Source organism: Ascaphus truei, chromosome 2 (assembly GCF_040206685.1).
Source record: "Ascaphus truei isolate aAscTru1 chromosome 2, aAscTru1.hap1, whole genome shotgun sequence".
Taxonomy (NCBI): Eukaryota; Metazoa; Chordata; class Amphibia; order Anura; family Ascaphidae; genus Ascaphus; species Ascaphus truei.
In genome coordinates, this window is record NC_134484.1 from 475774590 (window position 1) to 475788607 (window position 14018).

General features: G+C 44.2%; 1 protein-coding gene across 1 annotated transcript in view; it reads right to left on the bottom strand.

The window, feature by feature from the left end:
* LOC142488014 (tyrosinase-like) overlaps positions 1-14018 on the bottom strand; it is a 31198-nt gene that overhangs the window by 10720 nt on the left and 6460 nt on the right. Inside the window, exon 2 of the mRNA XM_075588342.1 lies at positions 11846-12664. Within this exon, the coding sequence (XP_075444457.1) occupies positions 11846-12640 (795 nt within the window). The 5' untranslated portion in view covers positions 12641-12664. The remainder of the gene's footprint in view (positions 1-11845; positions 12665-14018) is intronic.

The following is a 14018-nucleotide window of genomic DNA, read 5'->3' on the forward strand; positions in this document are numbered from 1 at the left end:
TGCCTCATAAAACATTGCATTTACAGTGTATACATGTAGCATAACATGTAAACTGCATGTACACGCTGCAAATCAATGTTAACAATACAATAATGCCACTCAAATCGCCATACATCACAAGAAGTATATTATTTAATACAATAAACTCACCATCAATGAATTACCACACATCAATTACATCCCTAAACAATTAAAATACCATCCATACCAATTACACAATGAACTAAAGCTATCCTAACAGAGAACCACTTCAAAACATAGAAAAAAGTACACCAACAAATACAATATACTAAAGCAAGGCTTTCCATATCCTATTGTACGGCCTGGAAGCCCAAAACTTACATCTGTCTAAAAATAAAATACATTTAGCACACATCAATGCATAGCCACAATGATTAACAATACAGAATTAGAAGCTTTAACAACACTATCATTTCTTACCCTGTATATATATCTGTACACATACATACAGACATACATACAGTGGGAAGAAATGATATGCATTATAAAAAATGAAAACATGAAAAAGCAACACAAAAAACAGTTACATTAAGTACATTTCTTTATTTAACTTACCATTACTTGCCCCCACCGACTCCCGTTGATCAGCTTACTCACGAACCAATCCACGACACCATCCACGACACCATCCAGGAACAAATCCACGACACCATCCAGGAACAAATCCACGACACCATCCAGGAACCAATCCAAGAACAAGTGCAGGAACCAATCCAGGAAGCAAGCCACGAAGAAATCCAAGAAACAATCCACGACACGATCCAGGAACAGGAACCCATAAAAGAAAAGAAAAAAACAAATTAAACATTAAAATAATAAAACATGACAATCAAAGGTTGTACTAGTTTTATTCTTAGTGAATCTGTATTACAATACCTTGTTCCGGGGTCTTCTTGACATCCGGTGCCACGCCCTGGTCTTCAATCTTCAGGAGGAGGTCCGTCCTCCTCGGCATCTGCCTTCAAAATGAGATGACATAGGCTTTTATAGGCCTATGACGTCACATTTGTCGTCATATGGTTCCCACGGCCCTGATTGGGCCGTGAAAACCATGTGTTTTGGCCGATGTAAAAAAATTGATGACGTCACTTAAAGGCAATGCCAGCACAGCCAATCAGAATGGCTTTGCTGCTATTGCCTTTAAGAAAACGTCATGAAATGACACATGGCCGGACTCACATGGTAAGCCAGCCAATCAGAGCGTGGGAACTCCATCCCTACTCTGATTGGTTCAAGTACCATGTGAGTCCGGCCATGTGTCATTTCATGACGTTTTCTTAAAGGCAATAGCAGCAAAGCCATTCTGATTGGCTGTGCTGGCATTGCCTTTAAGTGACGTCATCAATTTTTTTACATCGGCCAAAACACATGGTTTTCACGGCCCAATCAGGGCCGTGGGAACCATATGACGACAAATGTGACGTCATAGGCCTATAAAAGCCTATGTCGTCTCATTTTGAAGGCAGATGCCGAGGAGGACGGACCTCCTCCTGAAGATTGAAGACCAGGGCGTGGCACCGGATGTCAAGAAGACCCCGGAACAAGGTATTGTAATACAGATTCACTAAGAATAAAACTAGTACAACCTTTGATTGTCATGTTTTATTATTTTAATGTTTAATTTGTTTTTTTCTTTTCTTTTATGGGTTCCTGTTCCTGGATCGTGTCGTGGATTGTTTCTTGGATTTCTTCGTGGCTTGCTTCCTGGATTGGTTCCTGCACTTGTTCTTGGATTGGTTCCTGGATGGTGTCGTGGATTTGTTCCTGGATGGTGTCGTGGATTTGTTCCTGGATGGTGTCGTGGATGGTGTCGTGGATTGGTTCGTGAGTAAGCTGATCAACGGGAGTCGGTGGGGGCAAGTAATGGTAAGTTAAATAAAGAAATGTACTTAATGTAACTGTTTTTTGTGTTGCTTTTTCATGTTTTCATTTTTTATAATGCATATCATTTCTTCCCACTGTATGTATGTCTGTATGTATGTGTACAGATATATATACAGGGTAAGAAATGATAGTGTTGTTAAAGCTTCTAATTCTGTATTGTTAATCATTGTGGCTATGCATTGATGTGTGCTAAATGTATTTTATTTTTAGACAGATGTAAGTTTTGGGCTTCCAGGCCGTACAATAGGATATGGAAAGCCTTGCTTTAGTATATTGTATTTGTTGGTGTACTTTTTTCTATGTTTTGAAGTGGTTCTCTGTTAGGATAGCTTTAGTTCATTGTGTAATTGGTATGGATGGTATTTTAATTGTTTAGGGATGTAATTGATGTGTGGTAATTCATTGATGGTGAGTTTATTGTATTAAATAATATACTTCTTGTGATGTATGGCGATTTGAGTGGCATTATTGTATTGTTAACATTGATTTGCAGCGTGTACATGCAGTTTACATGTTATGCTACATGTATACACTGTAAATGCAATGTTTTATGAGGCATGTGAGCCTACAGATTGAATGATTAAATGGAATTTGGTTAGGCAATTGGTTTTTATTTCACTGAAGATGTTATGCATAACTGTTGTAGGCATTGCAGGATGGCTTCACCCCTTAATTACCTTTCAGGTTAGTACCCGATAAGGTGATTAAGGGGTTCAGTGTTATGTTAATGATATTGAAATGTTGTGGCTATTTCTAATGTTGGCAACGGACCCCAAGGATGATGCTGGCGACGGAGACTTCTTATTGATGAGGTTAGTACAATTTTATTTACATTTTAACGTTATTGAATGTGTTTAATAATGGCCAAATAATGTATTATCCCTATGTGGATAATAGTTATTTGGCACATTATTGTACTGTATGTGCTGGGGGAGGGGGTATTAGGCCCAAGGGTATTTGGTAGGACTCCCCTGTGGGTATTGGGTGAGGGTGGTTGGGGGGCTTTGTGGGGGAGGGTATGTGGGTGATGGTGGCTTAACCCCTTAATAACTGTAGCGGTTAATAACCGCTATGGTGATTAAGGGGTTAGGGGACATTAATTTGGATGTTGTAATTCTTGTGTTTGTTTTGCAGAAGCGGATGGGGCATGGGCAGGATGAAGATGAGGATGGCCTTCATCGTGGCAGTGGGACATGGGTGAGTGCTATATGTATTTAAAGTCTTTATTGTTGTGTAAGTATTGTAAATGGACAACTGCACTATTATCCATTTGTGGATAATAGTCATTCTGCCCATTACTATACTGTATGTTGTGTATTGCTGCTATGTTTATTGGGGGCATTTGTCCCCAATAAACATGCTACTATGCGTTAACCCCTTCATTGCCTTAGCGGCTATCCGCTATGGTAATGAAGCAGCATTAATGTATTTTAATAATATTGTGCGGAAGCAGGAGGCCCCCTGAGCTGAAGCGCATTTATTTGTGGCTCAGAGACCCCCTGCCTCCCGAGTTACAGGCCCCGGTTTGGGCCATCGGTTACAGTGTGGACGCCATGTTTATTGCGGGGACGCTATAAACATGGCGGCGACACTGCCACCCGATGACACATACCGGGGCCTGTAACTCGGGAAGCAGGGGGTCCCTGGTCCACAAAGCAATGCGGTTCAGCTCAGGGGACCCCCTGCTCACTGTACAGTATAATTAAAAAGACATTCATGCTGCTTCATTACCGTTGCACATAGCCGCCAAGGTAAGGAACGAGTCTTTATTGATGTGTGTGTGTTTTATTTATACTATACATGTGCAGAGGGTCTCCGGAGCAGAACAGCGTTGGTTTGAGGTCCGGGGACCCCCTGCCCCCCGAGATACAGGCCCCTTTATGGGGTGCCGGTATCCCTCTGGTTTGTTTACAGGCCGCGGTCACGTGATCGGGACCTTTAAACGCCGAGGGATACCGGCACCTCATAAAGGGGCCTGTATCTCGGGGGGCAGGGGGTCCCCGGACCTCAAACCAACGCGGTTCAGCTCCGAAGACCCCCTGCACATGTAGAGTATAAATAAAAGTTGTTTTTAAATACTTTTTTTGGTGCCGAAGTTTGCGCTGAGAGAGCGGCTTGTCTCTCTCAGCTGCAAACATCTATCGGCACCAAAGGCTTATCGGGAGCCTTATCGGGAGCCAGGCTGTATCGCCACAGCTCATCGGCAGCTTTGCTTTCGCAGTGCTTCAGCAGGGATCGGAAGGATTCGGCCCTTACTGAATACTGCGAGGGCAAATCGCCCAAAAAATACATTTTCGCAATTCGTGCCGAAAATTTTGTATCGGGGCTTACTGCATGAGGCCCACTGTCTGTTAGGACCAGTACAGTATGTCAGGCCAGAATCTGCATTTGTGTTAAGCATCCATGTTGTCTGTTTATAACTAGTTAAGTTCTGTAGTCAGCCTTTTGCTGAAATACAATTCCTAATGCACTCTGTTTCTGCCAAATTACATTTCCTTTCTTCCTGCTCAGGATATTGCTAAGATACTTTTTGTATGGTCAGTCTCCTGCTCTTTTAGTTAGAATACAAAGGCTGGTTCTCTGAAAGACGCAAAATAGTATAATTAGTTGCTAAAGATTCAAGGTCTCTTTTGATAACAGACAATGAATAAGCTATGTATTCAGACATTGCTTGTATTGGGAAAGACACATCCCAAAATCATGCCACTAATATGTTCTGCCCCTAAATCACGCCTCTAATCAAAGCTACGCCCAAGACACACCTAGGTTACGCCTATGTTATGCCTATGATACGCCTATGTTACGCCTCTAACCAATATCTTCTTTTTTCTGTATAAAAGTCATTACCCTATGAGTAATAAATTGAGACAAAGGATTTGAAACCTGGCTTGCGTTACGTTTCATTTCTTTCGTATTCCCGGGCCTGTAAGTTCAACAAAAATCGGAGATAACAAGTGTCAGGGTGTGAAAGCTTCCTGGGGAGTCTGCTGCAATATGGTGCAGAATGTGTATCCAGTCACAAGGCCTTCAGCTTTCTTGGCAGAGGAAAGGTTCCTCTCAGTTCTGGAGCCTAGCCAAGGAAGAGGTTTTTCCTTCACTGTCGGACACGCCAAACTCACTAGAAAAGTACTTCTTCCCAAATGGTAGCATTCCCATTCAGAGAAACCGGGGGTAGCTCCAATTTCTTTTTTTTTTAGAAATAGCGCTCTTCAGGTACCTCCGATATGCAGATCGTGGCTGCAACTTGCAGATTCTAATCTCGTCACCTGAAGGGCGAGATGGGATCCACGATGTGCATCTGGTGGAGAAAATGTATTCTTAATACAATGGATTGAAGCCGGGGGTCTCCAGGGCTGCCCTGCATTAATACCAGCTCCGGAGACCCCCTACATTAAGGATATGTAATAAAAAAACATTTACAGTCAGCTTCATTACCTTTGCGGCTAACTGCTAAGATAATGAAGGGGTTAAATACCAGTGTCCGGTTTGTTGGTGGTAGAGGGTGTGGGTGAAGGGGGTAGTTGCCCCATGGTGGGCAGTAGGCATGCTTGGAGGGTTGTGGGAGGAATTAACCCCTTCATTACCTTAGAGGTTACTACTGCTAAGGTAATGAAGGGGTTAACCACTCCCGCTACCCACTTGGTAGGCCTAAATATCCACCCGAGCCAAATACCACCATCATAGTTGCCCCAGGGTAGGTGTTTAGGCCTCCTGGGAGGGATTAACCATCCCATACCTTAGCGGTTACAACCACTAAAGGAAATGAAGGGGTTAACCCCACCTGCAAGGCCTAAACACCAAACCTGGGGCAACTACACTCTTCGCACCCCCCCTCTACTACCAACATCACACAGGAATGGGCAAAAGTGCTATTAGCCAAAGATGAATTTTCCCCCTTCAAACAATCATTACAGTGCAATACACTCGCATACTGCACATTGCTATAAAAAAACACATTACTACAGTATAAAATAAAACTTCAGCCATTTCATCCATTGATTGTCACTGTGGTAATTTATGCCCTCAATGGGTCAGAGATAGCCAAATTGGCACGCTATGCCCCCCCCACCCCCCATAACACACTCTGTATTGGGCAAAAGGCCTATTATCCACATTTCGATAGTAGCGCATTTGTCTATTAAAAATAAAACATTAACCAGTATATAGTAAATTAATGTTGTACTTACTCCTGCCAGGCTGAAGGTCGTCCTTATCTTTGGCCTTCTGTTCCTCCTCATCCTCCACATTTTCCATGGGCAGCAACATGAAAATAAAAAAAACGAACTAATGGCCACTAACCCCTTAATTACCCGTAGGTACCTAAGGGTACTTAAGGGGTTAACCCCTCACCCCTCTCCCCATGCTACCCACCCAGGAGGTCTAAGCACCCTCCCTGGGGCAACTATCACATCCCCCACCCCCTCTACTCCCTTGACCACACATACAAATGGGCAAAGCACCAGTAGCCAAATATGGCTAATAGCACGTTTGCCGATAATTTTTCAAAACAAAGTAAATACACAATAAAATAACATTTTCATAACGATACAATACATTACACAGTAAGCAATAAACCCACTGATTGTCACTGTGGTAAACTATGCCCACAATGGGGGCAAGGATTAACACAATGGCAATAAATATGCAACCTAAAAAAACATCCAAAATATAAAATACAATGAGCACAGATAAACACATTGCCAATCAATGGGCAACCTAAAAAAAATGCACACAAATAAGATACAATACAAGGGTTTCTTACCTTTGCCGGGATGAAGATTCATCCTTCAAATCCAACAGCGGCACCAACTCTTTACCCACAATGCAATGATCCTCATCAGCATGATCTGCAGAAGTCCACGATCCTCAGTTGCTTGCAGAGGAGGCCCCGGTGAGTAGATCTTCTTTCTTTTCTTCTCGTTGTGATGGTAGGGGTAGCCAGCCTCCCATAATAAAGCTGAAGCCTGACTGGCTGCCCCAATACCGTGTATAATGGCCACCTCTGTGAGGGTGATTTTGGCCAGTGTGTGACATGTTTTGTGTAACCACTTTCAGAAAAGAGCTAATCACTATCTGATGTCTAAAAGGGGGAAAACTATACAGGGATTGTACAATAAAGAAAAGCACTTTATCCCCCATTTTAGAGTATAGCATGTTCCCCATACATTAGTCAGCAAGCCAGAAATGTGATTTATATGTTATAAGCATTTATCTGTATCCAGACCCAGTAATTCATTTATCTGGGCTGTCTACAGAGAAATACCGGATCATGACCAACGGCTGGGGGCAGCTAAGTGCTGGGACAGATGGTGAGCAGGAAAGGGCTGTGTACCAGGTCCAGGGACAGGCTCTCAGTGGGGTAGAGCCTTTGTTCCCCACAGACACTGAGGCTCTTACCCAGCGGGAGATACAACACTTGCCAATTGAACCATTTGCCGGGTCTGAGCCTCGTAGGTATGATTCCCTACGTACAAAAGGTAAGTTTGAATTCCCAGCTTCCCAGCAGCACCGTCATCCAGGTGCGGCCCTGAGCACCTAAACCGGCTTCCTCCTCCCATTGGTGCAGCCGGGCGAGCCCTCGTCCTCTGATTGGCAGCACAGTCATGATCCTCGCTGTGATTGGCTGGCGGCTCCTGCTCAATGAAAAGTATAGCCAGCGGGGGCAATGTAAGGAGCACGGCCGGAGCAGGGAACCAGACTAGTGTTGGAGTCGATCGGAGACATGGCTGGCGAGAGATTTGAAAGTGCTTTATGGCAAATAGCACTGATCTCAGCGGAGAAGCGCCGGAGAAGCATGGGACGTTAAGCGGACAAGGTAAGCCTTCGGAAGCAGGCTCCTGCACCTAGTTGAGGCTTCCCCCCCAGACCCCTAGTTGGTGAGTGTTTCACGGTGATTTTGTATGCTTGCTGGTTTGCCAGAATAAACCTTTGTTTATTCAATTATTGTGTCCTGTCTGGTGACAGTGTTCCCAGTGGTTAACTCCCTGTGACACTCTTCTTTCTTTTCTTCTTTCTTGTCTTTAACAGGTCAAGGTGATTGTGATCCGCTGCCTTCTTGGGGTGAAATGAGACATGACAGGCCTTATATAAGGCCTGTGATGTCACATTTGACTGTCAAATGGTACATCCACCAATCCGATTGGTAAATGTACCATTTGATGGCTTCCATTTTTTGCTTTAGTGACGTCATCTTAACAGAAGGGAAGCATATGCTACCTGATTGGCTGGCTTTCCTCCCTTTAAGGTAACGTCACATAAAACAAAAAGGAAGCAATCCCATGGTACATCCACCAAACTGATTGGTGGATGCGCCATTTGACAGTCAAATGTGAAGTTACAGTTCTTATATAAGGCCTGTCACCTCTCATTTCACCCCAAGGATGTAGCAGATCAACATCTCCTGCACCCGTTAAAGACAAGAAAGGAGAAAATAAAGAAGAAAGAAGATCTATTCGCCAGAACCTCCTCTGCAAGCAACTGAGGATCGTGAACTTCTGTGCATCATGCTGATGAGGATCATTACATCGTGGGGCAATGAGTTGGAGCCGCACTTGGATGAGAAGGATGAATCATCACCCTGACAAAGGAAAGAAACACTTGTATTTTATTTGTGCCTATTTTTTTTTAGGATGCCCAATGATTGGCAATGTGTTTATCTATGCCCCTTTCAGGGTATAAATAACCAATTTGACACTCAATCCGATTTTTGGAAAATGTTGGTGTTTATGTAATTGTAATGTATTTTATTCTTTGGATTTTTTTTAGGTTGCCCATTTATTGCCATTGTGGTAATCCTTGCTCCCATTGTGGGCATAGTTTACCACTGTGAAAATCAATAGGTTTATTGCCTACTGTGTAATGTATTGTACTTTTATGTAAATGTTATTTTATTGTGTATTTATTTTGTTTTGAAAACAAATGGGCAAACATGCTATTTGCCATATTTGGCTGCTAGTGCTTTTGCCCATTTGTATGTGTATTGATGGCGGTAGAGAGGGTTGGGGATGGGGTAGTTGCCCCGGGGAGGGTGATTAGACCTTGCGGTGGAGGTTAGCTCCTTCATTACCTTAGCAGCTGTATCCACTAAGGTAAGGGAAAGGGTAATCCCTCCCGGGAGGCCTAATAAAACTCCCTGGGGCAACTATAACCTACACCCACCCCCTCTACCAACAAACTGGGTAGTGGTGGAACCCATTTGTGACGGTAGGGGGTAGCCAGCTTTCACAATAAAGGTGGAGCCCGGCTTGCTACCCCTAAAACCATAGTTCCCTGTCCGCTTATCAGCACCTATAAGCCAGGGACAATGTGTGTGTTTTAACCCTTTATGTGTTTTAGCTACAAAACTGGGATTTCGGGAACAGGACCCTAATAGTGGATACTGGGAGGCAAAAAGTGTTATAATGTGTGTAAAAGGTTTCTGGACAAAGTTACCGGTTGTCCCATCATTTTACCCATGAATCGCACTTGATTTGCGGGTACACGCATGCATTTTTATTAAGTTATGAACCCCTATGACATATTGCCCAGCCAGCAAGTTCTCAGAACTTGGTTTTAAAACTTGACTGCAAGGACAAGTTTTACCACCCAAGTTCCCGAGCCCAAGTTGTAGAAATGTAATATCCTGAAAATGTATATTCATCTCTATTGAGGCAGCCCTGGTAATTCTATTAGTGGGAATGACTGCATGCAGATAGTGGACCAAAGGGCAGGATGGGAGTAGCAAGGTGTTGGGCCATCTGGTTGAGCAGGGAAGAGTGGAGAACCAGGTCCAGAGACAAGGCTCCCCACGGGGAGACTCTGTTATCTTAGACTCTGTGGAGCTTAATCAGCGGGAGGTACGCAGCTGGCAAAGGGAAGTCATTGCTTGTAGGCATGGTTCCCTTTTGCCAGTTCAAATTTCCCGCTCGCCGGCTACCTGAGCCCCTCGGTACGCCCCTTCCTCTGACGGGTGTAACAATCCAAGCCTCCCGCTTGTGAGTGGTTGTTACATTATGATCCATACTCTCATTTGCCGCCAGTCTCTGTTCCATGTTTGACATCCAGTTCTATGTAAGGGGACTGCCCGATCAGAGTACCAGACTTTTCCAAGGCTTGGTCCGGTGAAACGAGGTGGGCTTTTCGAAGGTGCTTTGCTCGCAATAGCAAAGCACTCAGCATTGAGGTACCGTAGAAGCCTAGCCAAGCGGAGGACAAGTTCTAGACAGGGACAGCCCGTATAAAGCTCTAAATAACTGGCTTAGAAATCAGCACCAATCATGTTGTATGCACACTCACGGTTCAGTAGTCCTCTGAATGAAAACAAACTCCTCCTCCCTTGGCGGAAAGGCGGTGATCTGTGAGTGGTCCGCGGTACTGGCATGCGGTGTATGTCCGACGGGACTGTATCCCAAGTGGCACGGTCAGCAAACCGGAATGCTCCCTGGTAAATGATAGACAGCGAATACCCACGATGTGGAAGACCGGTGCACCGCCAAAAAGCAAGAGCTGGACAATTGACTGTTGTAAAAATGTATTGGTAAAACAGCATCACAGTAGAGTCCTGGCGGATCCTCTAACGTGTTTCACGCCGAAGCCCTTTGTCAAAGAGTTCGCTGTGTTTGTGTTTGTGATTGGCTGGCGAATTACACGTGACGCAAGAACGCTGCACTTTGCCGCCGGGGGTCGTTTTCTGTTTGAAAACTCCTAGAAAACTCCCACGTAAGCGTGCGCACGTCGCCTCGCGTGCTTTTTGAGCGAAGCCTTACAGTATGCTGCAGGCAGATCTCATGGACAGAGCTCTGAAAAAGAAATTGCTAACTCGATCGGTACGACAAACGATATCTGACTTGCGATAACTCTCTCTGAATACGGTGATAACACAAATGTCCGACCGTGAGGTAGGAATATGCCAACCCGATCGATATAGAAGTGCTATTATCGAAGCTACCTGAATAGGCCTCACAAACTTTTCCACTTTGTTTAATCCTTGCTACATTTGCAATCTTAAGAGGACAGCGAGTCCTTCTTTGTACAACTTCCTATATTTCTTATGGCTGGAAAAACAGAGATAAGTGAACAGTATCCATCTGGTACCTGACCTTAGAAGTTAAAGATGACGTACCTGACTGAGTGCAGCTCAGCAGCAGGTTACAAATAAGGTCGTTTGTCAAAATGAAACCAACTAAGATGTTACTGGACTCTCCATCTATACAATATAACTGTGAGGGTTCTAGAACCAGGGTTTTGCTGGAACTAATACTGTAAGGTTTCCAGTCCAGGGTTTTGCTGGAACTAATACTGTATAGTTTCCAGTCCAGGGTTTTGCTGGAACTTGCCCTTACGTGGCTGTTGTGGCCATCTTTGTTCTTGGCATATCTCTTCCTGGACTTGGTAATTGGATGCATCTGTTTCAGGGCTTAAATAGCCGTCAGGGACTCCCAGCCCCTGCCTGAGCAAAGTAGGCATTCCTATGTGTTCCTGAGTCTTGCTTGTTATTTTGAATTCCCTGTTGCCGACCTCAGCCTGTGACACCGACCACCGCTCCTGTGCCGCCTGCCTTGACCTCTGACTGGATCACGACTACAACTACTTTAACAGGACTCTGTCCACTGACTCTGGTCAGTGATCATTTACCCCAACCTCAGCCCTGCGGTCCGCTTCCTATCGGAGACGAGTTCCATTATAATAACTATGGAATTAACTAATTAAATGCCTCATGTTTGGTATTCATGGACACATAGGCAAACATTGGTTTAATATCTCTGCTTTCATCTTATCACTAATAATCTTCTTGCTGATTGAACCCTGAAAGGGGCCTCTGTTCTAATACTTTCAGTATTCATGTACTTGAGATTGATTTTACTTTCCATTGCAATCTTTCTTTATTTCTATTTATGCCGTTCTGATGGCCCTTTTGCAATTTCTGTTTGAATTTGGGAATTTGAAATAAAACATCACTCACCCTCCAGGAACCAAAGTAGGAATATGGGTTAAGGATCGCCTGCACATCGTTATCTCCCAGGAAGTCGTTAGTACAGATTGAGCAGTTCTTCTCTCCGCGCCAATCATAATATGGAAGAGCAAAGTATTCATCACTGGTCAAGAGCTGAATTTGTCTCTCTAAAAAGAGGAGACCTAGACGATGCCAGCCAGGGAAAGCAGGGCCTTGATGGGCATAGCTACGTGAGCTATCAAAGGAGCTGTCCATCATGATTGGCTTCGTTGAATAGTAATGAATCCAGGAGAAGACATTATAGATTGTAGCATCCACAAAGCGATACGTGTCTCGGTGATGTCTGTCTCCAGTGGTCAGGACAACAAAGTCTTTGCTCATTGTGGTCTTCGCTAGTGCCAAGAAACTAAATATTTTTTTCCTCTCCAGTAATGACAGCTCCCGGATCTCTCTCCGAACCACAGTCTTTTTCCGATCACATTTCTCTCCATGGTAGCCGTATCTGCAGTCACCGCAGTTGAAACCGCTGTATTTTCCGTTGCATTCACATGTTTTGTCATAGTAGTGATGGGGCCAACCCAGGCGGTCATCATCATACTGGGGAACTTTACCAGCTGCAAATGGGACAAATACCACCCAGTCCCGACATTGACCCCTCCCTGAGAGGGAACCACAGGGGCTTCCATCCTTCCAAGCCGGGCAGCAGCTCTTTGTCTTTAATGCTTCATCTGTGGTGCAGGCTCTGGGGAACTGGCTGTGCACTGCGCTGAGGCAGAGGGTGAGGAAGGTACAGAGGAGAATCATGTCTTCCTACAGTTACCAGCGATCCTATGTGTGGAGAGAGAGAGAGCGAGAAAGAGCAGGTTATAGATGACTCTCTGAGACCAGGAAACAGAGAACATGTCTGAAGCCAGTGGTGGAGAATTGGGCATTCGTGAGAGGAAGGATATTTTATTTATTTATAAAAATGTTTTACCAGGAAGTAATACATTGAGAGTTACCTCACGTTTTCAGGTATGTTCTGGGAATAGAGTTAAGTTGACAAATAATACATGGTTACAAATACAGTTAGATAAGTGAACAGGGTATACATTATATACAAGACATTGCATCCACAGTTAAAGATAATATATATTATGGGCGTATGTAACAGTTACAGACCAGATTAAAATGTGAGACAGCCTTAGTTTTGAAAGAACTTAAACTGGTGGTGGATGTGAGAGTTTTGGGGTGCACGGCAAGAGAAGGAGGAACGGCCGGATATTTTGTTGAGCCTTGGGACCATGAGCAGTCTTTTGGAGTCAGATCTCAGATGATAAGTGCTGCATGTGGTAGGGGTGAGGAGCTTGTTCAGATAGATGGGTAGCTTGCCCAGAAAGTATTTGAAGGCAAGACAGGAGAGGTGAACTTTGCACCTAGACTCAAGTGATGACCAATCTTGTTCTTTGAGCATTTCGCAGTGATCTGTGTTGTAGTTGCATTGGAGAACGAAATGACAAATTGAATTGTAGAGGGTGTCAAGTTTGCAAAGGTGGTTTTGGGTTGCCGAGCCATATACTATATCTCCATAGTCTATAATTGGCATTAGCATCTGCTGTGCGGTACACTTTCTGACCAGCAGGCTTAGGGAGTATTTGTTCCTGTAAAGTACACCTAGTTTGGCATAGGTTTTGGATGTCAGGGTATCAATGTGCATTGGGAGTTAATTGGGAGTCAAACCATATGCCCAGGTATTTAAAACTAGTAACAGGAGTTAGGGTGGTGTTAGTGTTATTTCTGATCTGGAGCTCAGTCACTGGAAGCTTTAAAATTTTAATCTTGGTCCCGAATACCACTGTTACAGTCTTGTCAGTGTTTAAAAACAGTTTGTTTTGGGAAATCCCATTTTCGAGTCTCAAAACGTCAGACTGAAGTCCGTGTTCAAGGTTGGAGAGGCTATGGCTGTGTGAATATAGGATTGTGTCATCTGCATACATGTGTATTGAGGCTTCCTTACAAGCTATGGGAAGATCATTGATGAACAGTGAGAAGAGTAGGGGCCCCAGAACAGAGCCTTGCTGGACACCACAGGTGATATCCAAGGGGTTGGAGTTAGAGTCTGAAATGGACACATGTTGGGATCTACCTGATAGGTAGGACTGAAACCAGTTTAAAGCATGCTTCCCTATTCCAGAGCACTGGA